Source organism: Colletotrichum phormii (assembly GCF_030913505.1).
Source record: "Colletotrichum phormii strain CBS 102054 chromosome Unknown BDP81scaffold_14, whole genome shotgun sequence".
NCBI lineage: Eukaryota > Fungi > Ascomycota > Sordariomycetes > Glomerellales > Glomerellaceae > Colletotrichum > Colletotrichum phormii.
This window is the reverse complement of record NW_026851456.1, coordinates 608,785-634,603: the sequence shown is the minus strand read 5'-3', so window position 1 is coordinate 634,603 and position 25,819 is coordinate 608,785. Positions and strand designations below refer to the sequence as shown.

General features: G+C 53.0%; 7 protein-coding genes and 1 non-coding gene across 8 annotated transcripts; 2 read left to right on the top strand and 6 right to left on the bottom strand.

The window, feature by feature from the left end:
* Positions 1-5,112: 5,112 nt before the first annotated feature.
* On the bottom strand, positions 5,113-5,910 carry BDP81DRAFT_324164 (uncharacterized protein; the record flags this gene model as incomplete). Its single annotated transcript, XM_060584859.1, has 2 exons — positions 5,113-5,598; positions 5,671-5,910. 2 exons carry the CDS (start codon positions 5,908-5,910, stop codon positions 5,113-5,115), a joined length of 726 nt encoding a protein of 241 aa, XP_060443352.1.
* A 4,719-nt stretch (positions 5,911-10,629) lies between these two features.
* BDP81DRAFT_431907 (ribosomal protein L32) lies at positions 10,630-12,004 on the bottom strand. Its single transcript, XM_060590719.1, has 5 exons — positions 11,885-12,004; positions 11,764-11,803; positions 11,507-11,631; positions 11,247-11,368; positions 10,630-11,151 (listed from the first exon to the last, which is right to left on the bottom strand). Exons 2-5 carry the CDS (start codon positions 11,801-11,803, stop codon positions 11,043-11,045), a joined length of 396 nt encoding a protein of 131 aa, XP_060443351.1. The 5' UTR covers positions 11,885-12,004; the 3' UTR covers positions 10,630-11,042.
* A 296-nt stretch (positions 12,005-12,300) lies between these two features.
* On the bottom strand, positions 12,301-12,387 carry BDP81DRAFT_t214. The gene has a single exon. It is a non-coding gene; the product is annotated as a tRNA-Glu (tRNA).
* Positions 12,388-12,735: 348 nt separating this feature from the next.
* Positions 12,736-14,218, bottom strand: BDP81DRAFT_324271 (DnaJ domain-containing protein; the record flags this gene model as incomplete). The annotated part of the gene is made up of 4 exons (XM_060584869.1): positions 12,736-12,825; positions 12,885-13,973; positions 14,061-14,119; positions 14,188-14,218. 4 exons carry the CDS (start codon positions 14,216-14,218, stop codon positions 12,736-12,738), a joined length of 1,269 nt encoding a protein of 422 aa, XP_060443350.1.
* Positions 14,219-15,457: 1,239 nt separating this feature from the next.
* BDP81DRAFT_377956 (tRNA synthetase class I) lies at positions 15,458-18,101 on the top strand. The gene is made up of 5 exons (XM_060586787.1): positions 15,458-15,799; positions 15,854-15,964; positions 16,023-16,406; positions 16,517-16,789; positions 16,907-18,101. Exons 1-5 carry the CDS (start codon positions 15,476-15,478, stop codon positions 17,684-17,686), a joined length of 1,872 nt encoding a protein of 623 aa, XP_060443349.1. The 5' UTR covers positions 15,458-15,475; the 3' UTR covers positions 17,687-18,101.
* Positions 18,102-18,803: 702 nt separating this feature from the next.
* BDP81DRAFT_52364 (tetratricopeptide) lies at positions 18,804-20,957 on the bottom strand. The gene is made up of 6 exons (XM_060595944.1): positions 20,776-20,957; positions 20,513-20,662; positions 20,122-20,457; positions 19,910-20,071; positions 18,941-19,834; positions 18,804-18,877 (listed from the first exon to the last, which is right to left on the bottom strand). Exons 1-6 carry the CDS (start codon positions 20,788-20,790, stop codon positions 18,854-18,856), a joined length of 1,581 nt encoding a protein of 526 aa, XP_060443348.1. The 5' UTR covers positions 20,791-20,957; the 3' UTR covers positions 18,804-18,853.
* An 837-nt stretch (positions 20,958-21,794) lies between these two features.
* Positions 21,795-23,032, bottom strand: BDP81DRAFT_52362 (uncharacterized protein). Its single transcript, XM_060595943.1, has one exon. It carries the CDS (start codon positions 22,995-22,997, stop codon positions 22,227-22,229), a length of 771 nt encoding a protein of 256 aa, XP_060443347.1. The 5' UTR covers positions 22,998-23,032; the 3' UTR covers positions 21,795-22,226.
* Positions 23,033-23,881: 849 nt separating this feature from the next.
* Positions 23,882-25,041, top strand: BDP81DRAFT_431896 (uncharacterized protein). The gene has a single exon (XM_060590718.1). It carries the CDS (start codon positions 24,359-24,361, stop codon positions 24,836-24,838), a length of 480 nt encoding a protein of 159 aa, XP_060443346.1. The 5' UTR covers positions 23,882-24,358; the 3' UTR covers positions 24,839-25,041.
* The last annotated feature ends 778 nt before the right edge of the window (positions 25,042-25,819 follow it).

Genomic DNA, 25,819 nt, shown 5'->3' with positions numbered 1-25,819 from the left:
ATTGCGACTCCGCTGTTTCGTCGGCTGGACAGGGACGCCAGGCTGGGTTCTAGCGGCGCGCGAGATTGCCGTCGGGGCTGCCAGGGTGCGGCGTCACTGCGGGTAGAGGGACGATGATGAAATGGTTGGACGAGGTTTTTGCGAGGGTGGTGGAAAGAGAGATTTCGCAAGTTTGTTGGATTTCGGAGTGGATGAGAAGCTCAGCGGTCGTCGCCAGTAGCGCACGACTATTGGTAGACAATCAAGCGATGTACGGATAGTGAATCCGAAGAAACAGCTGGCGGGAAGTCGTGTGCTCAGTCAGGCAGGGTGCTGTCTGGGGGCAACTTGCAAGCAAGTAATCCAGGAGTGCGCTGCTTGGTGAATGGTGGTGGTGGTGGTGGTGGTGGTGGTGGTGGTGGTCGACCAAGGAGGGGCGGTTGGCTTGGATGGCTTGCTGGGCTGGGCTGGCAAGGAGCCGACTATGAATAGAACAGGGAACGGCGCAGTGGGTGAAGGAGGCGAGGCGAGGCGAGTGCAAGGTAGCCGTGGTTCCGTACTGTGGTTGCTGTATCCGTATCCTGTATGTGTACCTAATAAGGCGAGTCGTAAGGCGAGGGGATGTGAGAGAAAACAATTAAAAGGAGCGACAAGGGCTGAAGGGGATGTCAATGGGATGGAAAGGTTAGGTGGCAAAACGGTGTGGACTGCGGAATCGATGTTGGGCCCAAAAAAAAACTTGACCAAGATTTTGGATTCGGGAAACGTTAAGCCGGCAGGGAAAAAAGAGAGAAGACGGGAAGACAAGGAAGTGGGAAAGATGTATTCAAAAGTGTGTTTGGTTTGTTGTGCCGTGTGTCGTATGTGTTCTGTGTGTGTGTGCGTGTGCGAGCGAATATGACGGAGCAACAGCCCGGGCGGGACAGCTCTGAACTTCTGAGGATGGGAGGTATCCCGTACGGAAGGAACTCCAAGGAAACGGGAGAACTCGACAAGAATCAGAAGAGAGAAAAAGAAAAAAAAAACGAAGCTTGCCAGATCCGGAACCCCTTTGCTGCGCTGCCGCCGCTAAAACAGCCCAAAATTCAATTTCATGCGGGAGACGCTGCTGCAGGAGAGATGGCCAGAGATTGGGTAGAAGAATCGACTTGTTCCTCCCGCGCGCTGCCGTGATAGGTGATGGGTGCAGATGCAACCTCGACATGTTGTGCACACCCACCTTACTTCGTACCTACTCCGTATAGCCAGGCACAATGTCACTTGTATTTCGTACTACTCTTTCTATACGGAATACCTTCAGGGGCAATAGATATCCATAGATGTCTGCCCAATGTCTTGCTCTCTCACAAGCCTCTCACGCCTCTTTCCCGCCTCGGCCTGTCGACGACAGATGTCTAAAAGTTCAGACTGTTCAAAATAAAATAATAAAAAATGCGGTACGGAGTAGTGAAATGACTTTTGGAGACTCGACACCTTGCGAGATGTTTGGCTGGGGTTTGTGGACTTGAAACAACTGGGAGTCGACCAGGGCCAGCCGCCATGCCGCTTTCCACCTCAGGAACCGTGGAAGTACCCGTGGACCTTTCTATGTGTTGGTGTACCTCAAAAGGTACCTACCTGTCTACTGTAGTAAGGTAGGTAGCCAGTCATTTTCCATAATCACAGACCTCCTTGCCAGCTACAAGTTCCATCTTCTTTCACCCGCTGTCAGAAACCTCAGAAGCTGCCTCCGTCTTCCCAATTCTTGTTACAGATTGTTTTCTTCTTCTATTCCCTCTCCTGCTCTTGAAGTTGTTGTTCTGCTCCTCAGTCTCCTTGACATTGCATTACGGTATGTTCGCCGTTTACATCTGGGCCAACCGTCTACCTTACTGCGTACGAAGTACAGATACGGTGTAGCGTTATCGGAGACCAGGTCTCTTAGTCATATTTCCTGCACCGGAAGAATACCCGTCAGTGTTAGTCAACGTCGAAAAAGGAGGTCTGGCCCTGGCCCCTGGGTGGGAGGGTATTAAGCTCTCGGGCCTGGTCTCTGCTCTGGGCCTTGACTTTTGGGCTCCTCAGTCCTGGGACCATTGGGAAAACGGCCATTCGCATTGGCCAACTATCAGACATCTCACCTAATCCATATCCAGCACAGCTAGGGGAATACTTACAAGTTGCCCAACTTACACACCAAGAATGCCAGCTCTCGCAGACATCATTTGTATCTTCCTAATCCGGCTCCATGGGTTTACCCACCTTGAACGCAACTTCCGACCTCCCACTTCCACTAACGCATAGTTCCACCTCATCACCATCCGGATTCAGGTAAACAACTCCCTATGCCTGGGCCAAGACATCGTACAAAACATACGCTTTCGTCATGCCTCCCATTTACCATCTCCCAATCCGCTGGTTACGGGGATTAAACCCCGACCCACTGAACTCTCATTACTGGAGACGTAACACCTCTGCCAGCGTTCTAGGCAAAGTCGCTGCCATCATGTAGGTTATCCGTAAACGCGCTTCACGCATCAAGAAATGTTCCCGGCGTCCATCTTCCAATTCGTCAACAACTTTCTGCCCGTCTCCGGCGATCGACATCAGAGTGATTTACTCTCGTCACGTTCTGGATCACTGTCTTCACTCCGTCAACCATCATGAACCATCCCAAGCAACGACCGCCGCCGCCACCACCACCACCGCCGCTCACCCGTGCGCCACAGCTGCTGGCCCGTTACGATGTGGCTCGTCCCAAACACTAGGTAACTTCACTCAACTCAGTTGCAAACGGCGCCAGTCGACATCAGCCTCCAGATCCGACCTATGGCTTTCGACGGCGCTGACTGTGTGGCTTTTCTCAGCTCTGTTCGGACCCGAGCCTTACACGTCCCCCGCCAAGAGCATCCTTCATTGAAGTGAGTCCACAGAGGCGAAGAATGTGAAGTAATCATCACAGCATACCAGTTGCTTCGCAAACACCATTCCAGACTCATCGCGCCTTCCTCTCAAGCCGTAGCGATCTGTTCTACTGCTTTTGATCTTTGTGCCACCGCACTTTCCCTCACCCAGTATCCGCCGTCATCACGCGGCTATCATCCCGCCGTTCTACGCACTCGGTCTGGACAGACCGCCGTCGCCACCCGGCACGCGCCCGCAGATAGCTACCTATTTCCCATCGACCGCGGTACAGGTATAGGGTTCACGTCCTCACCGGCAACCCGTGCGGTAGTCTGTATCGCCCCCGGAAGCTTGCTGAGCACGAGCAACCAAAAAGACTACGAATACGCTCGCGTCTACGGCTACATGCGAAAGTCAATTACTTTCGTCCGAAGTTTGTAAGCAGCGTAGAGGTTGCGATCTTTTTGCCAAAAGGGAGCAAAAAAAAAAAAAAAAAAAAAAAAAAAAAAAAAAAAAAGGGAGCCTCATCTGAAACCCAAGCTTCCTCTGGGACCGAAGATTTGGGGCCCGGCGCGAACGCACATGCCCGCTCGTCCCATCAAACCTGAGTGGCTTCGGCTAGTCGTCCCTTGTTCGCTCTTGGGGCCCATCCCCCCTTCAAACCTGTGATTCTTTCAAGAGCTCAGTACACATCGCAATGCATGGGAATACGCGCGCCAGTCATCCGAAGCTCGGTCGACCAACTTTTGATGGGAGAGTTGAAAGGGAACAATTTGCATGATACGGCCTACTGAATGATTCATCGAATATGCACTCCGCGGCGTCATATCGTCCAAGCTCGGTTATTACCCCCAAATCTGTACCACGTTGGATCCAGCTTGAGGGAAATGGATCATCCCATAGCCAAGCTCATGTTCCGCCCGTCCTGGACTGTATTCTGACTGACCTGCGAGATGCCGGCTCGAACCTCCGCATGCCCAAGATGCGGAATGTCTCACCGAGTACCAAAATATGCTACTTTCAGGGGTAAGCATATGACAACCTGTTTTCTCCCTGCGCCATGTCTCTCGGTGCCGAGACATGACTTCTCGGTGATATGATGGTAAAGTGTTTTGGCAAACGGAGGATTCAATGGTGATACGTGAAATACTTGATCGCGGTATCAGGATACGAATGAAAGGCGTCGTTTCGCCGGAACACGTCGTCCCGTCTGAACTAAATGGCTCCGAGGGGCTCACTTTAGACTCTGCACTCTGCAGTCTGCAGCCTGTCATGACTTTTGTAACGAACTGGTGGGCTCTTGGTCTCGACGTCTGAGCTCACATGAAGGATTTATCGGCCTGTCGAGCCGACAGGATATGCTGCCGCTAAAGTCCTCAGGATGTACCTTCCGTCTGACGGTTGTTGGAAGGTAAGCGATGCCGGAGAGTCAGTTCCTGCATGTCTAGCCATTATATTCACGGCGTGCCGATGATTAGAGCACGGAGGGGGGGGGGGGCTTGGCATCGCTAGATACCGTTGAGACAGCTTCGATGAAGTTAAACCTGATCTTTTTTGCAACAATGTTCGTTGCGTCCAGCCTGCGACTTGATGGTTTGCTGTTTCTCGACGGCCTGATATGTTGTACATGAGATTGGGTGCTAGCAAACGAAGTCGATATGACTAGAGCGCAGTGCTAGTATAGATGTGCAGTACTATCTCTGCTGCCGCCGTCAATAGTTCAAAGATATTGTCAGTTTTTATATTGCCGATGCTGTTGAAATAGAGTGGTGGGGGGTAAGTGCGCAATCTGATAACTGACGACGTATCATACCATGCCTTGTAAAGTCTATCAATTGTTTAGCATAATATCATATTTTGTTAAAGTTGACTTCAAGCTGTCAAGATATATCATTACTTCGTGCTCATATATCTATCGCTATATATGTGTAGGTCAGGTTCTCCAAATCCACGAGATGCTCTTTCAAAGATCAAGGTGCCACATCAAGATACGTTAACTCAGAGTTAAGTTCAATGAGTTATTAGATATTATTATCAAAGAGTGTGTAGCCTATTAGTTCTTGCGCCATTATCATTCGATCCTAACATTATAGTTCCTTGATACGCAGATCCCAGGTGTCGTCCCATTTTCATGCGAATCAGTTCGCCTCATATATCAGCGCCGAGTCTTGCTCCGGCAAGTGACAGGCCAGCTTCGAGCTACCCTGATTCAACTTTTTATGCATCCAAGAGTCCCATACAGATGGCTCCTTAAAAGGTAACATCAGGAGTGACACCAACAACGAGAACAGGGTTCAGCTTGGCCTGAATGTTGCGAATACGCTCAGCAAGACCATTGGCATTACCAGCAGCGTTCGCCACGGCCGTAAGCGCAGTCGACGCCGAGGCAGCAACGGTGCTGAGCGCGATCTGCAGCGCCAGGTTGGCCTGCGTGTAGGCGAGGGTGTAGGCGGCCTTGGAGACGGGGTCGGCGACGGCGTTGGCCTGGGCCTGGAGGTTCTGCAGCTGGGCGGTGGCCTGGCGGGCGAGCAGCTGGGCCTGGAGGACGACGTCCTGGGCGATCCGGACGACTTCGGCCGTGGGCACGGAGGGGGGCGCGGCGGAGGTCGCGGACGGGGCGGGGAGGCCTGAGGGGACGACGCCTAGGAGGTTGCCGACGACTGTGCCGACTCTGGTGCGGATGCTGTTCGTGTTGCTTGTTACTTGGCGGATGACAGCGTTGACTTGGTCGGTTCTCTGTGAGGAAGAGGGGGGGTTAGTATGGTTGTAATGCCCCGGTGGGTGATTTAGCGTAGGTTTTGAACTTACATCCTTTACTGTTGTTCCGACGGTCTTTGTGAGGTCGCCGGCTAAGGTCGTGGTCTTGAGGATGTCGCCGCGGAGGATGTTCAGCGCGGTGTAGAGCGGGTCTGTCAGCTCGCCTGGGTTGAAGATGACTTCGGGGAGGACGACGGTTCCAGGCGTGATAGTTGCGCGTGGAAGGATGGCGGCTTCGACTGAGGCGAAGGAGAGGACGGCAACGGCCGCGGTGAAGACCTTGGTGTACATCTTGGCTTTTGGGGAGATGCTTATTGAGACGAAGGGAAAACTAGAGGTTAAACTAATAAGGATGTGAGGAATGTGATTATGGATGTAGATTGCTGCGAGATGGTGATGATGTTCGAGAGAGTTATGAGCCCAGGGTGGACGATGTTGATTCCTCTTATAGGAATTCTAACATGCTTCTTGGCAGACGATTTTTACCAGACCGCCTCGGAATTTTCAAGAAGTCTCACAATACGCAATTGATGACTCCGATGTCATGATGACGGGATGTTTACCCCCCTGAGGTTGCGAGTTGAAGCCCTCATCCGGACCGACTGCTACGCACCAGAGGCATCTCTCGATGCAAAAGCTCCGGCGTCTTTTCTCATCAAAACGTGTCGTCCATGTTCCCATCCGTTTTCAGGGTTGGACGCGGCTGAAAGAAGCCCTGGAGATCGCCTCGGAGGAGTTATTGATCCCGTCAAATATTCCCCCCCCCGGATTGACGTCGGATGCCAAGCTTGATCATCGCCCACCGCCGTGGTAGACAGGTCGATTGCTCTTCCCGGCGTGGAAAGAAGTTCTTGCCAAGATGCTAAGGGATATAAGGATGCTGGAAACGTCAGATACCAAGCTTTCTTGGCGATAGGATCGCGTCATAATACTGCATGTATGCCTGGACAGTGACCAATAGTTCCTTACCCACGAGTAGCACTACCAGGCACCTCAATACAGGTTTCCACTTGTTGTCTTGAACTGAAGATCTTCATGGTGTTTAAGCTCATGGACACTATCCTAGTTCGCGCCACAAGATGAAGTAAGTGGAGTGCCAGAAGACCCTGAATTAAGCGTCAGCATAGAGCAATGTCGGATCTTCCACTAAGAATAAGCGTATTTATTAGCCATGTGCAGATACATCGACTACAGGGGACCACAGGATGTAGGAAGAACTACATCCTACCGTATGTGTATCGTAGGATCCAGGAAACCAGCCATGAACGCCACGCCATCGGCGCCGAAGTCGAGCTTCACTCACGTAGACCCTTCCCTGGCTTTGCGACTTACTCGGAAAGCGCAGGGCATGGCGTCATCCCTGAGTCTGTCAGTGTGTGCCTTCGATGGAGGAGTTTTCTCCTCGACAAAAACCGGACAGAGATGATGTCTCCAAGACCGGAAGGAGAATCAGAGATGTCTCACATAGAGTCCAAACGGTTGGAGGCAAGATCAACGAACTCCGCAAGCGCAGCTACATCCGGCTCCGATGTAAATACCCAATGCCTTGTAGTCCCAAAGACAGTGTCTTATACGCAGGGTGTCGATGTTTTCGGCCCAGCAACAAAGGCCGCCCCAACAACCCTCTTTTCCGCGGCGAGGATCCTGCTCGTCATGTCGCAACTTGTGCCACGGTCCGAAAGGATCGATCGGCCCGGCTGTAGCAGACGTTATGCTTAATTTTGTCCTTGCCCAGTCCTTCCCCTGACTAATTCGTAAGAGAAAATTTCGCTTGCGGTAGGAGAATAGTATTGAATATGTTGAGCCTCATTTCAAGCCTTGTCGTCCGAGTTCTTTTACGAGCTGTAGTGTCGTTTCCGTTTTCAACATGGTTTCCCCCTGATGTCGTGCATGGAGATTAAGAGCGGACTAAGGTAAGCTTCAGCATGACGGTTGAATGACTCTCGGCTCCTCGGAATCGCAGTTGAACGAAAAAGACGGACGGCCTCGGCTTGGACTGACGAGCTGGTTGGTAAGGGAGCGCCTCTGATGGTCAAAATTGATGGATGTGCCAGAGATCGGTGCAAAGAGGCGCCGTAGCCACCAGGACTACAAGAACGATGTGGATTTCGAGGATTGGTGGGTGGGATGAACGTAATCTTGGGTTCTGTAGTGGGCTTCGAAGAAACAATTTCCAACTTCTCTTCACTTATCAAACTCCCCGACTCCTGAGCAATAAGGTCGGATGGTAACTGTGACAAAGGCCCAAGGAAATACTCCGGACTGCAAGGAGCATGTCAGGCAAGCTTCAGTGAGCGCGCTGAATTGCAGGAAGAGCTACTTAGAGGGTCCCCTTGAGGTGTTCCCCCAATTCCCAGAAATCTTTCCTCGCTCGATATCATCTGAAGTGTCTTGAAGGCTTATACCGCACCTCGCGGGCCATGCTAGGAATGAACGTTATTATGACATCTCAGTCTCTGCCTAGGCAGTTGGGCCTTGCCTTCTTGCAATCTCTGTCTCTGTTGCACGTTGTCGCGTGTCAATTCCATGCTTGGTGGACTGCAAGGAAAAATGGCAAGCTGCCTCCGTATGAGTAGTGTATTGAGGCGATGCGACTCTACTACGATAGGAGCAAGAGAGCCAGTCACTTCAAATCAATCCACAAAGCAGCGTTCAGGGGTAGGCCTCGCGAGACAAGAAGACTTCCCTAACAGGAGTGACCACTGCCCGCCCTTGAAGGGGTATTTGAGAAGCCCTGTGGTGTTAAAACATTGTTGAAGTAGCCCTTCTGCCAGGCCCCAGCAGTAACACAGAAATTGTCTGATCGAACTGATGTCGATCGTCGAATGTCTACCTATCCGCACTTTGATGTTATTTGAGATGCCCATTGGGGGACATAACAGGTTGAAAAGGAATCACATCACTATGCCACCTTCATTCAACCATCCGTGAGGCAACATAAGAACATGACAAGCTTTCTAGATCGACTATGGCAAGGGACCACGTGCGTTTTCGTCAAACCGGCACCCTATCGTGCTTAATTGAATGAAAGGATTGGCTTAAAGCGCTAGGCAACGTGATGTATCACTTTCGGGGTATGATGATGAAGTTGAACGAAACGTGACTGCAATATGGACGACAAACACAGATGTGGCCATTTCAAGCCTGGGGTGCAGTTCTAAGGGCTTGACTGCGGAGAAAACAATTGGAGGTTTGTCAGGTCTACTGGCAGAGATGGGTAGAATGAATGTGTTTCCGACACATCATCTGGCATGCCATACGTACTGGTAAAGAAGCAAGCAAGTTAAGGATAGCTGCTGATGCCCAGCCGAGCCTCTGAGGCCTCGTAAGGACGGCACCAGGAGATCTCATGCACCCATAGAGCAGAGTTCAAGAAGCCATTGAGGGAAGGGATGGCGAAGCGAAGAGACACCGTCAGTCAGCCGGCAGGTTGGAATAACCTTACTTTCCAATCGACCGATCCCTCGCATCTAACTCGCTACCTACTCAGAACGAACTCACCACTCAGAATCCTTCCTCCCCTTGTCCGGTCACTTCAGCGGACCCTGCCGCACCCACCTCAGCCACACCCCCATCAATCTAGACTTTGGCCAAGCGCTAGCTGTGGCGTCTGCCACCAATTGCCGCTCGATTCTCCTCCCCAGCCACACTAGCAACCTCATCCTGCTCAGCCACGACTACGTCACCGCCCTCTCAACGAGCTCTTGGCATACAACACCACACAGCACAAGCGACCCTGTTAGCCAAGTTTCGAAGGGGAACCGTTGTGTCACTGGTGCAATTACAAGAAAAGGTTGGGGAAAAAAGCAAGCCAAGGGGGGAAGGGAGATGATGGCTGGCGTGGTCTGCTGCCCCTCGTCACTGGTTCGTACGAGGAGGGAACCGGCGTATACCTTAGGTATATAATACAAGCCCGTTCCTTCTTGGCCTTTCTTCCATAGTCGTGATCCAAATCAACTACCAAACACGAGCTTTCCACCGCGAATAACTCGACAAGAACCACAAGGTATGCTCCTACTCCCAAACAGCACCTGAGCTCTGTACTCCCGGACCTTGGACTGACCAAATCCCCAGCAAATTCGTGCGAACAACCTGCATAAACCACCAAACAATCATCATGCCTTTCTTCTACTCCAAGCCCATCGGCGGCCGCAACTTCGGCACCTCCGTCCACGCAGACCGTCACGGCGTCCACCGCGGTCCCTGGCGCATGCGCATAGGCCGCTTCAACTGCTTCAGATAGAGTCGGCGTCACTCTCATGGCGTAAAGGTGTTGGTGCGATGAAGTCTGGGACGGCAACTGGCGAAGCATTCTCGTCGCTCGCTATGAGACCTCTTCCGCATCTTGATTCATTACGACCTGAATTATTTTCTTCAGAACGAGATTACGATCACAGCCATCCATACCTACGCACGACGCTGTTTCTCTTGTTCCCCTTTTATTGTCACGAGATCATGGATACCAGGAGTCTTCATTTGCGTTTTACGGGTTCGGTGATGGGAAAGCGAGCGTTTCCTGTCCTTCTGTCCATATTGGGTTTTCTTACGCTGCTGTCGTATTGAGGTTGAGCGTGATGCGGATGGGTGGAATGATGCAATGCACGCATACCTAGATAATACATTACGTCTCCATAACCTGCTTTGAACTGTTCATTTTTGTGATTCACCCAGGGGAAAGCCGCCAGAGTGCTCCCTTGGTGTTCGTCGAATCGCAATGGACCTGTTCATGCTGGTGATTTCCACGAAAGCCTAGCTCGATGACAAGGTCTATAGGTATGCTTAACCGAAGATAGTAGCACCCGTCTCGACTATCACGTCGTGAGCCTTACTGTGGAAATGCCCCGCGGCAGTAGCAATAGCGGTGTGGCAAGTGGTCTAGTCCGTCACTAGACAATGACATGAGACGACATATGGACCGGGGATTCAGAGCAAGGCCAAGTTAAAGTGTGCTCAAACAACCAAGGTGACCCTTGATACTCGCTGGTGACGAATGCCCAAGGACAGCAAGATGACCACATGGAATGTCACTCGTGCAGGATATTTCAAAATAATGCAGGGGCCAAAGGGGTTGGTGATATTCTCGAATTACCGAGCATATGAAGGATCCTGTTTTCCATCCCACCCAACGCCTTATTCTTGTCAATCGACGGTAGTAGTAAGAGAACACACGCCTGAGTGAACGTCAAGTCGTTGAATTTTTGCTGCGGTTGTTTTTTTGTATTTCCTAGCACAACGGTACGAGCCATGCCAAGCCGCCAGCCCTGAATCATCGCAGAAACCGTTTCCGATGCATTCCCGTTCCCTGGATATGAGAGCACAACGCAAGTAACCAGGCGATGAAAACCGAACCCCCTCGCCCCGAACAGCTGATTTTCCTCCACACGCAACCCACTTGAGAAGAAAACTTTTTACATCTTCTTCGCTTAGACCTCGGTGGTGACCTTGGCCTTGGGGTTCGTGACCTTGACGCCGAGCTGCTTGGCGCGGCCGATGATGTCGATGCGCTTTCTCGACGAGACGTTGTGGGCGATCCTGTATTCGGTGTTAGCTGGCTCTGTTTCCATGGCAAAATGCCCTTTGCTCGGTTTTCGATCGGAGCTGGTAGGCGGGTGTGGGATGGTACGCACTCGGCAGCGTAGGTGCGGTTGTGCATCAGCAGGAGGTTGACGTCGTTGACGTTGCTGACGAGGAAGGCCTTGTGGCCGGAGGGCATCATGTACTTGGTCTTCTTGTTGGAGCCGAAGCCGATCTGAAGAGTGAGAATGCCAGGTTAGCGACTGTATTCCTGGGGCCCTTGAACCATCTTTCGCCAATAATTGTTCCTCCTCTTGTTCATGTCCATTTCCAAATCCAAATCCAAATCCAGCAGGGAGGTGTTTCGACGTACCGAGGGCATTTGAGTGTTACCCCTGAAGCGACGGCGGACGCGGTTGTCGATACCCTTGGGCTTGCGCCATGATCGATCAACGCGCATAAAGCGGTCGCTCTGGTGGCGGTTGAAGAGCTTCGTGCCTGTTCAAAATCACACCCGTCAATCCTCTCGTTCCCAATCCACGGTTCTCGTTCGGTAGATTCATCGTCGGGGTTGTCGGGTACGCGGGGTCGTAGAGGGGTGCTGTGTCCTTGGGGAAGGAAAAAACATACGCTTCTTCACGATAGGAACGTGCTTCTTTGCGGCGACCATCTTTATGAAACCAAAAGTCAGTATTTAAATCGGAATATCGACAGTATGTCGATCGAGGGTGCCGTAGCAATTGATTCTCACCTTGACGGCTGTTCCTGGCTATTGGGTTAGTCGGGGCGGGTGTACGTCGTCAAATTCGGGCTTCAAGGCGATCGTGAAATTTGGGCGACCACCATTTCGAATCGCACTGGACGTGGGCTCTTCCCGAAGCCCTAAGATTTTGTCGGTCACGTGTGGGCCGCCTGGCGGGGGAAGGAAAAAAAAAGTGCAGGAGCGGAGACCTGCTACTGGCCCAAAAGGTCGCGCTAGTTGAGAGGAACTCTTTTCGGTCTGTAGCCAATGCAGTCGGCCTACGGGCCAAAAAGAAATCGCAGTGAGCACGGACCCGCTACACACAGTGGAGTCATTGAAGCGGCATGTCCTGCATAAATTTCCCACTTCACTAAAAGCTCCATTGTCAAAGAGACAAAACCATTGCCAAAACTAGCAAAAGAAATTTCCCACACCGAGGTTCGAACTCGGGACTCTCCGGATATCATTGAGAACATGAAAGCGGAGTATACTAACCACTATACTATATGGGACGTGGTTGTTATTGGATGACAGGGGAGGACAGGAAGTTGACCATACACCCCAAGCCGAGCCGACAAAGCACAAACAAAACGGCACTAGAACCGGGTTGTGCTTTCCATGAGTCACCACTGAATGCTATCGCTGCGCCAAAAGGTTGAGAAGCGACGTGGCACCCGTGTATCGCGGGCTGCCTTTCATTCATGAGGGGGATGATGCCCAAACTACCAAGCAAAACTCCTCTCCAGTTCCCCCGTCTATGCTCACCCCCTACACCGTCCGGGTCGTCATGTCTGTCATGAGCTACAGGGCGTCAAGCCCAAGACTCTGTCCTCTAAAATCTCTATTCACCTGAGCGCCTCTTACTGAGGCTGGCACTGAGGTTGGCCATCGTCCTCATCTTCGTCTTCCCATTCGCCACCGAAACGCGGGTCTCCCGAGTTGGCGCCCATCTGTAGACATTTGCATTAGCGCTAGGCATATCATGATGGAAGGACTTGTCAAGACTTACCGAGTCCAGGCTATCCACCTCTTCGTACTCAACCTCATCAACCTCCTCTGCCGTAATAGGAGGAGGAGGGGGAGGAAGGAGCTTGTTCAGAGCATCGTACTCCTTATCATCCTTCAACCAGCCGTCCTCGGGGAACTCAACATTGACAATCAGGTACAAGTCACCCTTCTCCTCGCCGCGCTTCTGAGGCATACCCTCGCCGGCGACCTTGAGGATGTCACCAGGACGGAGAATTTCGCCGCGTTCTCTCTCCATGTGAATACCGCGGCCGTCGAGGTGCGTCATCACAACCCGGGAAAAGCCACCGAGAGCCTCAGCAAGAGAGACAGTCAGCTCGGCAGACAAATCGTTGCCGATGCGAGTGAACTCGTCGTGGGGCTCCTCGGCCAAGTGGAAAACAATGTCTCCCGGGGTCTGATCAGGGAATTGGTCCGCCTCGCCCTCCAACACGATTCTCTCTCCGTTTTGGGAGCCTCTGGGGATGTAGATCTCGAGCACCTTGGTCTCTGACGTGGTACGCTTGCCCTTGCACTTCTTGCAGCGGTCCTTCTCCTTACAGAAGTTTCCGGATCCCTCGCAGCGATCGCAAATAACGGTCTCTTTGCGGACCATGCCCGGGCCGACCTGGCGGAAAGCCTCTGCCATACCGGCGCCTCTGCACTTCTCGCACTGCGCGGGCTTGACATTTGCCTTGGCGCCGGATCCCTTGCAGGTGCCGCAGACAACTTGCTTGTTTGCGGAGAACTTGACAGTCTTGCCCTTGTACAACTCCTCGAGTGTGACCTTGTAAGGCTGGTCCTCGTCGGGACCGCGACGGGGTCTTCTGGGACCAGCGCCAGGACCACCGGGGCCGCCCATACCCATGCCAAACATTTGTGATAGGATGTCGTTCAAGTCGACCTCAACACCGCCGGGACCGCCGGGACCGCCTCGCGAGGGGTCGAATGCGGCCATGCCGTGGGTATCGTAGAGGTGGCGCTTATCTTCATCTTTGAGGATTTCGTAGGCCTGGCTGACAGCCTTGAACTTGGCTTCCGACTCCTCTCTACGTTCCTCAGGGACTTTGTCGGGGTGGTGAAGAAGGGCAGCCTGTGAAGGACGGGCGTGTCAGTATATGGTGCTGAAACTGGTGTGTCGTTGTAGTTGTCGTTGCGAGCAAGGGAGGGGGCCACGAACCTTCCGGTATGCCTTCTTGATCTGATCCTGCGAAGCATCCTTATCAATACCGAGGAGCTCTGGAAAATGCGTCAGATGTGATCCACTGCGAAAAAGTACCCCCTGGACTCCATAGACAGAGTCTTACCGTAGAGATCAATATCTTCCTCCCCCGCCATGCTCGGTCCACCACTGTCCATGATTGAAGCTTCTTCGAAGGGCACTCGGGCAAATTCTTGCTCGAGATTCGGCCTTCAGAGGAGTGATTTGGAGTTGTGAAAAGGGTGGGATGTGGAGTAGATTTGAAAATATTTTGTCTGGAGTACGGTGTACCTGCCGGTAGCAGGCCTTTGTTTGGCGGGGTATCGCCCGCCCGCTGTGCCTTGCTGGGCGTGCGGCTGCTCTGCGGGCAGGCTCACAGCGCTACGGCCAACCTGCTGAGAGCGCGCGGCAGATGTTTGTCGGCGGGCGGGTACCTTGTACACTAAAGTAGGTAAGCAGCCCGGGCCCCAGTCCCCTCAGCCGCCTATCCGCCTGCACCTGTTCATCAGCAACATCCACTCCTTTCCAGGTTGTACAAGGCGGTGTCCAACTACCTTGGTACATATCTAGATTCCTTGAGAACTACCGCTTTCCTCCACTAGGATCCCGTCGTTTATTGCTGGCTTAAGGTTGTCTACTCGTAGATACCCCGACACTTGCCGAGACTGAAGATACTTGCAATAGGAACTCTCACCAACTGAGACGGAGTTCGCCAGTTACTTAGAAGAACAGGCTAGTATACCGTTGCATTGTATGACGAATTGGAGTCTCACTCCCAGCCCGAATTTGACCAACACCGCTTGCTAGGCTTTCACAAGCAAGTCACAGGGGTTGGCATCAACCCGAGGCTACCTACCGAAAAGCAGACTCCGTAGGGACTGATGAGCTCACCCGCCGTGAACAAGAGCCTTGTCAAACTCTGCCTTTGCAGCTTACTACTAACCGCTGTAGTCCTCGGACGGGCACTCGGACAAACTGCTCAGATCATGTTGATGGTGTCATCTGAAGAGTATGTGAAACCTAGCAACCGTTCGAGATTCTTGAGATGAATACTACCTGCTCCGTTCATGTTACACCACATATCTGGTAGGAAATCTCATTGCGGCGAAGCATCGCATTTCAGTGCCTTCTAATAGCAATTTTATGACCGATTGCTTTGTTTGCTTGTTCTACAAGAAGGGTTGGAATGGATTAAGTATATTAATACCATTGTTGTGATGAGAAGTCTTTGGAACATGCGCACAAGCCACTGCTGTCGTATAAGTCAGTATCTCGCTTGATGCATATCTCCCACCCGCGCCACACGTGGCTGAAGCTCATCGACAAATTTCACCCCCCGGATCAGTTCATCCATCAAACGCCAAACAAATGAAGATTGAACAAATGTCTCCATCATGTCAATGATAGCCCTGAGATCCCAGGGCCGGTCCCTCTTCCAGCGCCCATTCGATGTGTGCCGCGCGGGCTCGCACCCGAGATGGTGCTCGTCCGCAAAGAGCAGCGGCAACAGCAGCGGCTTCCAGGCGCTGAGGAAGAAGCTCCCGCCCCTGGCCGACAAGAAGCTCCACGGGCTGCCCGATAAACCGGCCAGAACGCGGTTCGCCCCCTCGCCCACGGGATATCTCCATCTGGGATCGTTGAGGACCGCGCTTTTCAACTGGCTCATTGCCCGTGCCACTGGCGGTCAGTTCATTATCCGAGTTGAAGATACGGACCGGGTACGTAAAGACTACTGCCGAAAGAGATAGAGATCCACCCACTGACATCTATAGACTCGCATCGTCGATGATGCCGTCCAGCGTCTCCTAGCAGACCTGAAATGGGCGGAGCTAAACTGGGACGAAGGCCCAGACATCGGGGGACCATACGGACCTTACGAACAAGTAGCTTGGCTCTTCTCCCTCCTCTTTGTGAACACACCAGTCTAACAACAAGTCTCAGTCAAAACGCCTGGACTACTACAAAAAGTACATCGCCGACCTCCTGGATGCGGGCAAAGCCTACCGCTGTTTCTGCACGGCGCACGACCTCGAGCGTCACAAGCAGCAGTCCCTCGACGAGGGCGGCTCGGCGCATTACCCGGGCACCTGCCGGAGCCTGCCGGCGTCCCAGGCCGATCGGCGCGCCGCCAACGGCGAGACGCACGTCGTGCGCTTCCGCAGCGAGGGCCGCCCTTCCTTCGTGGACAAGGTGTACGGCAACTACCAGAAGAATGAGGACGAAGACGACTTCATCCTCATCAAGAGCGACGGGTACCCGACGTACCACTTTGCCAATGTCGTCGACGATCACCTCATGGAGATCACCCATGTCATCCGCGGTGCTGTGCGTTTCTCCTCCCTTCCTTATCCCCTTTTCTTACCCCTGAAAACCCTGCCCATTCGCTCTCAGGTAATCCTCAAAGAAACATAAGTGTAGCTCACACCAGATAATAGGAATGGCTCATATCCACGCCAAAGCACATCGCCCTCTACGACGCCTTCAAATGGGAACCCCCGACGTTCGCCCACGCCGGCCTCTTATGCGCCCAGAACGGCGAGAAACTCAGCAAGCGCAACCACGACATTGACATCTCCTCGTACCGCGACAAGGGTATTCTCCCCTCTGCCCTTAACAACTGGCTCGCGCTGCTGGGCTGGAGCATGAACGAGAAGGACCTCGCAAAGGGGGGCGAGGTGTTCTACACCACGAGCGATCTGGCTGAGAAGGTAAGAGTTCCTCATTCCATATCAAGCCCCCTCTTTGTATCACGTTCGCTCGGCTTTGCGACTCTTCTGTCGACAAAAGAATCACTCGATGAACACTCACTTACGCCTTGCGAATAGTTCTCCCTGAGATTCACAAAAGGCAACATCAAGACCAACCCAGACAAACTCGCCGTCTTCCAACGCAAACACCTAACCTACCGCCTCCGCGAAGAGAACCCCGACGAAGAGCTCCTCCAACAGGCCCTCCTCCCGCCAACAACCAAGCTCCTCGCACACATCTCATCTCTCCTCCAGCCTTCACCTCCCCCTTCCACCGAGACCGAGGCGCATCCACCTCCTCCTTCTCCATCTACCACAAACACAGTCCTCACCTCCCCAACAAACCAAAAACACTTCTTCCTAACCAAAGACTTCACAGCCCTAACCCCCCTCCTCGCCTCCCCCTCAACATCCCCATCCCACCTCCTCCAAATCTACCGCACCCTAGCCCTCGACTCCCCCATAGACCCCCTCGACCTCATCCACGAACACCCCTCCCTCTTCCTCCGCCCCTCCCCGCAATCCTACGCCCACTCCCTCGAGAACCTCTCCCTCCCCGACACCACCGCCTCCCCGCACGCCCTCCTCCAAGACCTCCACGCCTCCCTCCGCGAAGTCCACGAGCTCGACTGGCACTCCGAACGCCTCCAGTCCGCCATCAACGACTTCGCGAGCCGCAACGCCGATTCCGTCGACCCCGAGAAGCCAGCAAAGGCTGTGAATAAGGCTACCTACGCGCTGCTGCGTCTCGTGCTCACGGGCGATCATAACCGCGGCGCGAAGCCTGCTAAGCTGCAGCTTGCGCTCCTGGGCCGGGCTGAGACCATGGCGAGGTTCGAGCTCTGCCTTGAGCAGTGAGGAGCATAATAGTAGGTAGTCGAAGAATCGAGGGATGGGAATTCCCCCTTAGGGCAAGCAAACTAGGCAAATACCAGCATCGGAGAGATTTCTCCATTTCTCTCCATGCTGGACCTGACTGTAGGCAGCAAAGAAAAACCTTTGACTTTCTCTGCCAGTGTAGGAGGACAAGAAAGCGCTTCGATTGTGGGGGAGGAGAGTCTGGGGGTGTTGGTCATTGCGCGCGCGGGGAAGCTTTAAACCAAGCAAATCTACGACTCTGATGTGAGGTGGTTTTGTACGATATACCTAGGTTGTGTGTGTGGATAGACTGTGTGTGTGTACTGCGGCTGTTTCGTCTGGAAGTAATATTTTCTGCCCATCCCAGGCTTTGAATCGAGAAAAGAAAAGATTACCATGCTTGCTGATGGTCGTCCATGCTCAAAGCTTCGTGAATCAGGTTGCTCGATCAAGCATACTACTCGCACGTGAGCTTGCCCGACTCGACTTGGCCATGGATGTTGTAACCCGAAAGGGCTGACATCATTGGCGAGTGATAACTGGATGGAGATTCTAACAAAAAAAAAATGCCGTGATCAATTTGAGCTCATTTGTCTCTACTTGGCGTGACTCCATCACGCAGATAACGAGAATTGCCGCCTTCGTCCTAGAATCCCATGGCTTCACGGAAGCTTGCTTTCGCACGAAGTCGTTCACACATATACAGAAAGGGAGCGTAGTGAGCAATGATGGTTGCATTAATGTTGGTGTTGCGGGCCTCTCAACGATCTCGTAGATGATGGACAAGATCTCGTAACAAGACAGTGTAGATGAGGTAGAAATTATATCGGACAAGGAGAGATGGTAAACCGTAGGGGGATACAAAAGTGTTATCGCCACGCCAATCGCCTCCTAACTGTTCCAGTTTCTAAACAATGCAACGCTATGATCATGTCGTTCGCGGCCGTGGGGGTGCCATTGAGCCAGCTCTGCTTGGCTCTGTCTCTCGAACTATCCTCCTCTTTTACTTTCCGCCGTTTTAGACGCCCTGTCTACAACCAATCCATCCGTAAATGCAGCAAAAAATAGTATAAAAAGTGTTTACTAGATGAAGGAAAGGTTGCAGGGCTCAGGGCGAGCAAATTGTTGGTCATTACGTCGTCACAGGCTTGGTTGGGGTATAATCGTCTACATAATTTCTTGGACCCAGATCTGCAATTTCAGTTAGTCTTGTGTCCCAATGGCAAAGTGGTTAGTTGTTGGGGTGATGCTTACCTCCATCTTGCCGATATCCTGCCTCGTTTTCCTTGCTTGGCTCTTGACGCTCATGATCGCCATGTCCAAATCATCTTGGTCACCCATGGTGATCATGTCGCCATTCGGCACATCCTCATCACGGATCTTGATCTTGAACCGTCGTCGAAGACCAAACTTCTCACGGATGCGGTCAGCGAAGTCGGGGAACTCGACTGCGGCGCCGACCATGATGTATCGAACATCCTCGGCGTGTACCTTGACACGGATCTTGCGGACTTCGGGTCTCCTTGAGCCGCCGCGGGAGGACATTGAGTTCGTGCCTGGGCGTCTGTTGTTGTTGGAAACCATCTCGAAGTCACCCTCATCGAAGGAGCCATAGTCGGAGCCATCGTCTTCCTCATCCATGTACCGTTGGGGCTGCTGACGGCGGGAGGGTTGCCGGCTGGTTCTTGTGCTGTTGCCACCACCGCCGCTCTGGTACATGTCGTAGAGTTCATCAGGGTAAGCATCCTCGGCCTCCTCATCAGCAGGCCGGCCGCGCATTTGCAAGTCGCGTCTCGAGTATCCTCTGCTGGGAGTTGCCGACCGTGACTCGGATCTCATCATGGGCGGAGGTCCTCTGCGGTCGTTGGGGCTGCTCGTCTTCTGGTACCGTTCATTGGGTCTGGAGTTCTCGATGTTCAACTTCGCAAGCATCGGCTTGGGCCCATTGCGGACAGATTGTCCACGGGACATGGCGCCGCCATTGTTGGCCTCAACCTGGTCAGGGGGAGGTGTGGGAGGGAAGACACCGCGGCCGTTGGGCGGCTCGGACTGTTGTCTTCTTGAGGCCAACCCGGGCTTGACTAGGTTGGTGGCAGCGAATGAAATATTATCAGATGGTCTGTCGTCCTTGACGTCGTTCTTGCCAGCCTGTAGACCAAAAAGTCTGTGATTAGCAAATGAATTCCCATAAGAGCTGATTGGAATGGGACCCGATCTGCCTACATTCTTGATCTCGGACCCGGCAAAGCCTGTGAAGGCGTTCGCGCGATCGGAGGCGGCGACTAGCCTAGCCTTTCCAAGGTAGTCCTTCGTCTTCAGGTTGCGAACCTTTGCTTCGTTCGGTCGGTACACAACGCCGACAGGGATCGAGAAAACGGTGTAACCCTTGAGAAATTGTGAGCACTGTACAATATTCGACTTAGTATCATCCTTACCTCTGCCTCCTCACGAATCGCCTCATCGATAACGTTGTGGTCCTCTACCACCTTCTCCTTGACAGCGTACGACAGATCCTGCATACCAGCATCTTTCTGTTGCAGGTAGATGTAGCAGAGACCTCTGTTGAAGAGCACCTCGCAAGAGTAAAGCTTGAAGAGCAGACCCAATTGGGCGTAGTCGATCATGGTGTTTCCTCGTAGGTAGAGAAGAGTGTCATTGAAGTTGGCCAATGCCTCTTCGAAATCGCCGAGCAGGAAATTTGAGACGCCCTGCTGGAAATAGGCGACAGCGAGGTACTGGTCCAGCTTGATTGCTCGTTGGTAACATTCGACCTGTTTTTTGCACGTTAGTGCCAAGACCTCGGTGTTAGGTTCGGAGACGACGCACAGCTTTCTCGTGCTCTCCCAGAGTGGCGTGAATGACACCCATGTTGAAGAGAATTTTTGATGTGTCGGAGATCCTCTCAAAGTCCTTGAGGGCCTCGTCGAATTCATTGTTGTCGTATCGGCCAAGGGCCGACACCCACGTTTCTATTTCCTGTAGTAAGAGACAGTTGTGGTCAGTGACATGTTTATAGATCTACCCATTTTGGGCTGTCGGGTCTCGCAGGTTGGGCGATTGCTGATCGCTGTCCGACGCAAAGCACGTACCTGTTTCAATGACATTTTGTCGCCAGGCCAGGAGTATCAAAATACCAAGTCTAAATCGCGAGTCGAGAAATTGCGCAAGCAGACGATTGCTGCTGCGTTCGAAGGATCGTTGACGGACAAGATTCGAGGGAGAAAAGGGTATCGTGGGGAACTGCGATGCGGACGTGGACAACGGCGGCTGAAGACGACGACTACGACGACTGCTGCAGGAAAGAAAGCCAAAAAAAAAAGCGACCCAAACCTGAACAGCAACAACAAAGTGCGCCGCGGGCGGCTAGAGAGGGTCCCCAGGGCTTATTTAGGGAGATGGCTGGCGGTCTGTCGACCGTGCGGTGCTCGGCGCCACTGAAATGACGGTTGGAGTGTTACCCCCGCTTCCAATGAGCCAGAAGCCGCAAATGGGGTACGCTTCGGACTGGGCGACGAGCTGGAGATCTTGGCGCGTGGCGGGTACACCAGGAATCGATACCTGGCCCCGTCTGGCGATTTGCCGAAAGCTTCTGCAAGAACCGCCGATGCGATGGCGGGGAGGAGACAGAAGCGAAAAAGAGGGTTTATCCAACTGTAGGATAAACTCGACGTTGTAACTTGATAAAGTTGCTCTTTTCTCGTTCCTGGCCAGCAGAAGCAGATGCCAAAAGTAGGACGGTGTTTCGGGTTTGTGTATGTTGTGCGTCGAAAGACGGATTAAGTTGTCGGGGGGTGGATGGGATGGCCCTTTTTGGCTGTGTGTCCTGGTTCCTGTGGAGGTGGTGGGTGGATGGACAAGGCCGCAGTAATATGTAGTATGTAAGTCGGACTAGGCGCCAAAAGGGGGGTCCGAAGCCAGTCCGTCCTGTATTATCAAAGTCTGGGCTCTCTTCCTGTTCAGTCCTACTATTTCAAGAACAAGTCCAAGAATCCGTGCTCTTTTCTTATCTGTCCTGCTTGTGACGACGAAGACTGTGACTGTGTGCGTGTGCGTGTGTGCCGAGGGAGAGGTGACCAGAGGTGACCAGATACCAAGACTGCCCAAGTCTGCGTCGTTCGGCGCGGGTCCTCTCTCGGATTAGAATCGTGCGTTAATTAGAGTCGGAACCTCGGACGGTCGTTCGACTGTGGGAAGCTTGCGTGTGAGTTGCGGGTCAGAAAGGACAGTCTCGAGGTCGGGTTGTCTTCGCTTCGCAAGGTCCAACTTTGGGAACAGATGTGGGAAGCAAGTGTGATGTGGACAAGAATAAAAGTGATGGAATTACCAGACTTGCAGCCGGGCTTGAGGGAAGGAATGGGAATGAATGGATGGAGGACGAAAAGCCAGCGCCTACGGAAAGGAGGGTAGAGAAAATAGAGTCGAGTCGGTGCTTGCAGCGAGGGACCAAGGGGGACTTGACTGGTCGGGTTGTGGGCCGCGAGACTGGGTGTATATCATGCAAGGTGCTCATCAGTGATTGATATTCCAACTCGATTCTCAGTCAGGAAACGCTTAGGATGCCTGTGCTCCGGTGCTCGTCCAGTTGTGAGTCGCAGGGGGATCCAAGGGGGTTGATCTTCTTGCTGTCGAGTGTCGACACTGGAAGGGGGGTGTAGAGAGCAGAGGGCCCGGAACAAGTGGCTTGGGCAGTTCGGTGGATGAAGGGGGCGTGTATCTTGTTGCAACAGAATTCCGGTGTCTCTGGGTCGCCTTTCGCACGCCCAGCCTGGGTTTGGGAGAGAGACGAATTGTGCAACCGATCTTGGCCATTACAGGATCTGCCTCGGTGACAAAACGTGTACGGATACTTGTGTTCGAAGCGAGTGCAGTACAGCCCTCCAGAGGCACACTTCGTACAGAGCACACAGTTGTGACTTGTGAAATAGCTCGGCGCCAGAGAGATCATCTCCCGTCTGTCGACTTTCCCCAAGACGTCGTCCCAGAACACTTTAAGCAGCCACGCAGATCCTTCTTTGGGTATTCGACAAGGTATTCCGTTCGGCGGAAGGAAACAAACTTGTCTAAATTGAGTGACAGAATCAAGTGTTTTCTCTCGAAATCGAACCACTTTGCATATCTCGTCGCCAGATGCTGGGTTGTGAATATGCTGGACATCGAACGTTGGGATCCCCTCGGGCCCTCTGTGCCTCGCCTTTGGAGGAGCCACCCCTGGTTTGTCTGGGCATCCTATCCGACGTCCGTTCCGGGGGGGGTGTAAGAGAGCGCCTGGGCAGTGAGTGATGGGCCAGGAGGAAGTCGGAGTCCATGTCATGGCGTCGCGGGTCAGATCGCATACTGCGTATCTTGCGGTAGGCTTGACAAGGGAGTGGCTGTTTTGGACTGTCTGGCTCTCCTGATCCTCGAGGGAGGGACGCTGACGACGATTGACTCTTTCTCTCAGTGCCCTCAAGTCCTGTCCCGTTGTGTGCATTCCAGCTGGGCAAGACGCAGCGGTCCCTTAACGGCAATGCACTAATGCTGGGTGTCGCAGGCATCGTGCAACCACTGCGAATCAGGGCCTGTCGCTTCCCATGCACGAAGCGTTCCAGCGAATGCGAGATGTGCCTGATTGGCCCCCAGGAATACGGGTCGTGGGCCGGACCTTTGAGCCACCAACTTGCCAGGGGCCAAGGGCGCGTAGAGGAGTGACTAACGTCGCCTTGATCACACACTCACAGTGGTAACTGTAAGCCGTGCTCCTCGTACTACTGCGTAGTGAACCGTGACTGCAACCCGCAGCTCGCAGCTGTATCACGCCTCGTGGCTGAATATGGAGATGCTGTAGAGGTGACTGCAACTGCAGGGCCGTCCGATCTCGTTCAGTCACCGGGGTTTTTCTTCTTAGTTGCTTTTGCGAACCCAGAGAAGAGGTTGAGAAGTGGATGAGGTGTAAGTGCTTGCAGGCCGCCATACTGGAAATGGTCTGAACCAGTCCACTGGAGCTGGGGAATGAATGACGTTGAGCTGTCTAAAATAGCATCTTCCGAAAGTGCCGTTCTTTGCAGAGTGCATATGGGAGAAGTTAAAGCACCGGTGATATTTTTCTGATTGGGTTGTCCCGGTGAATTGGCAACGTTGGCCGCCTCGGTGCGGGTGACATGTCGCCAGTTGGACAGGCCGACCCGTCCGGACGTTTCCAACCAAAGTTTCTCCGTTCGTTAAATGGTATGCTTCATCATTCAACCACCAAGGCCCAGCTCGATCAGATTGGCGTCCGACAAATTGATCAGCCCAGATCGAATCAAGGTGCCGCAACGAAGGAGGCGTGTAGGTCATATATCTGAGCTCTAGGCGGTTGTTGTGGTATCACAATACCTTGGACTCTGGAGATGGTGGGCTGTCTTTGGTCGACGAGGATCGGCAACGGAAACCGAGGGTTGATGGTACAGAATCTAGAGGCCCCTCAGCCCAAGTCAAGACATCTGCGAGACTGCGGCGCAGGCGCGCAGGTTCGGCAGTCCATGCTGTATTCGTACCAGTTTTGGATGATGTTCCTGCATGGGGAGTCGCATCCCACAGCACTGGAATTTGCACAAAACGGGGGGTGATGTACCACTCGGTTGATTCTGGCATATCATGAGGCCATCGTGGTGTGACGAGTTGTGCGAAGCCTCTTGTCTGTAGATTGCCCGGATGGCGGGGTCGGGTTCGAAGGAGAAGAGACCGCCAAGGCAGGGAATAGGTTCATCTCCAGCTTCTTCGCCATTCCCCTTTGTGGTGTTTTGTCCGGGGCATCGCTCATCTCATCCAGTCTGGGTTAGGATTTGGACAACCTTATCTGCAGCGGGTCCGCAAGTGGTTCTAGGCATCTGTAGGACCGTCGCTGACTGGCGAGGGGGCACTGGCGTCGATGTCGGCAGCGGTGTCTGTGCAGTTGTCCAGAGTCGATGCTTGGCCTATGTTAAATTCGCAATAGTTGACACAGTAAGATTTGTCGGATTAGCAGGGAGGGAGAAGGATAATAGTCGGGGCATCGTGAGGTCGAGGGATCAGGGCCACTCAGCAAGGACCAGGATGCGTCAAGGAGACTTGGCTTTAGCCGTCAGCCTCTCTACCTTAGAGTCTAGGCATCCGATACTCTATGGCTCAATAAGCTCAGCCACACGTCGTTGACGTTTGACTAACAAAATAGCGTACCTGCCTCGCCAGTGTCCCGTCGGAAGCCACTGCCATGTCAACCCAACATCCATGCCAGGCGTTCCTTCCTCCCGCCCGTCAAGAAGAGGCACATTGTCCAAGTACGTATCTTGCCAAGGGGAAACGTGATCTTGTTGTGGCTGTTCTGGGGAAGGAATGAATAACGTAACGTAAGGTACAATCGAGTCCAGATTCTGTCTCTCCTTCTGACTCCCGTACTGAGACTAGAGATGATGTAAGACAGCAGGCACGCCGGACAAATACGACTTCCTCCGTACAAGCAACGGAAGACAGCAAGCACGAGCCAGGACCCACGCAGCTTCTTCCAAAAAGAACGAAAAAAGAACAAAATGCGGCCTCGCTAGAATGACTTGCATTGCCAGTGACAAGAGGATCCCTTCTCAGGACAAGTTACAACCCAAGGACCGAAGCCGAAAAGACCCTTTCCAAGGAACCCCCCCAGAAACGCATCGCCCTATCGTTATTAGACACTACCCGTAAGGTACGGATAGACACCGTGACACCCAGCCAAACCATCTCCAACTCTAATTATCCCTGCCAGTCCCAAGTCTCAAGAGTCTGCGAAACTCGCTTGTCCTTCAGGCTGTTTTGGAAGTCCCGTGCTGGCGCCCCCACTGACGTCCCGTCTACCTTATGTGCAGGGGGCACGCTCTTCCTCTTCGCTATCCGTACATTACCTACCTTACCTTACCTTACCTTACACTATCGTGACGTGCCTGACTTCCTTACGAGGAAATGGTAGTGTACTTCGTACGGGTACTAGACAAGTATTCGTACTCGAAGGATCAACACACACCTGCCAAGGTACCTTGATCTGGGTAGAGGCAGCTTCCGCTGCAACGTTGGCGCAGCTAGGGCAATGTCACTCTCCACATTATTTTGGGTGTGGAACGACTTGCGACTCTGCCCAGACCACCAACCACTTCGCCGCATGAA

Bases quoted from the DNA above. Each gene is read 5' to 3' on its own strand.
- BDP81DRAFT_431907 (XM_060590719.1), bottom strand. From the start codon at position 11,803: ATGGTCGCCGCAAAGAAGCACGTTCCTATCGTGAAGAAGC. The intron at 11,632-11,763 runs GTATGTTTTTTC...GATTTTGAACAG, and splicing joins CGTTCCTATCGTGAAGAAGC to GCACGAAGCTCTTCAACCGC. The intron at 11,369-11,506 runs GTACGTCGAAAC...CTCACTCTTCAG, and splicing joins GTAACACTCAAATGCCCTCG to ATCGGCTTCGGCTCCAACAA.
- BDP81DRAFT_377956 (XM_060586787.1), top strand. From the start codon at position 15,476: ATGTCAATGATAGCCCTGAGATCCCAGGGCCGGTCCCTCTTCCAGCGC. The intron at 15,800-15,853 runs GTACGTAAAGAC...TGACATCTATAG, and splicing joins GAGTTGAAGATACGGACCGG to ACTCGCATCGTCGATGATGC. The intron at 15,965-16,022 runs GTAGCTTGGCTC...AACAAGTCTCAG, and splicing joins CATACGGACCTTACGAACAA to TCAAAACGCCTGGACTACTA.
- BDP81DRAFT_52364 (XM_060595944.1), bottom strand. The intron at 20,072-20,121 runs GTAAGGATGATA...CAATTTCTCAAG, and splicing joins CGATTCGTGAGGAGGCAGAG to GGTTACACCGTTTTCTCGAT. The intron at 19,835-19,909 runs GTAGGCAGATCG...TTTGGTCTACAG, and splicing joins CCGGGTCCGAGATCAAGAAT to GCTGGCAAGAACGACGTCAA.
- BDP81DRAFT_52362 (XM_060595943.1), bottom strand. From the start codon at position 22,997: ATGACATGGACTCCGACTTCCTCCTGGCCCATCACTCACTGCCCAGGC.
- BDP81DRAFT_431896 (XM_060590718.1), top strand. From the start codon at position 24,359: ATGGCGGGGTCGGGTTCGAAGGAGAAGAGACCGCCAAGGCAGGGAATA.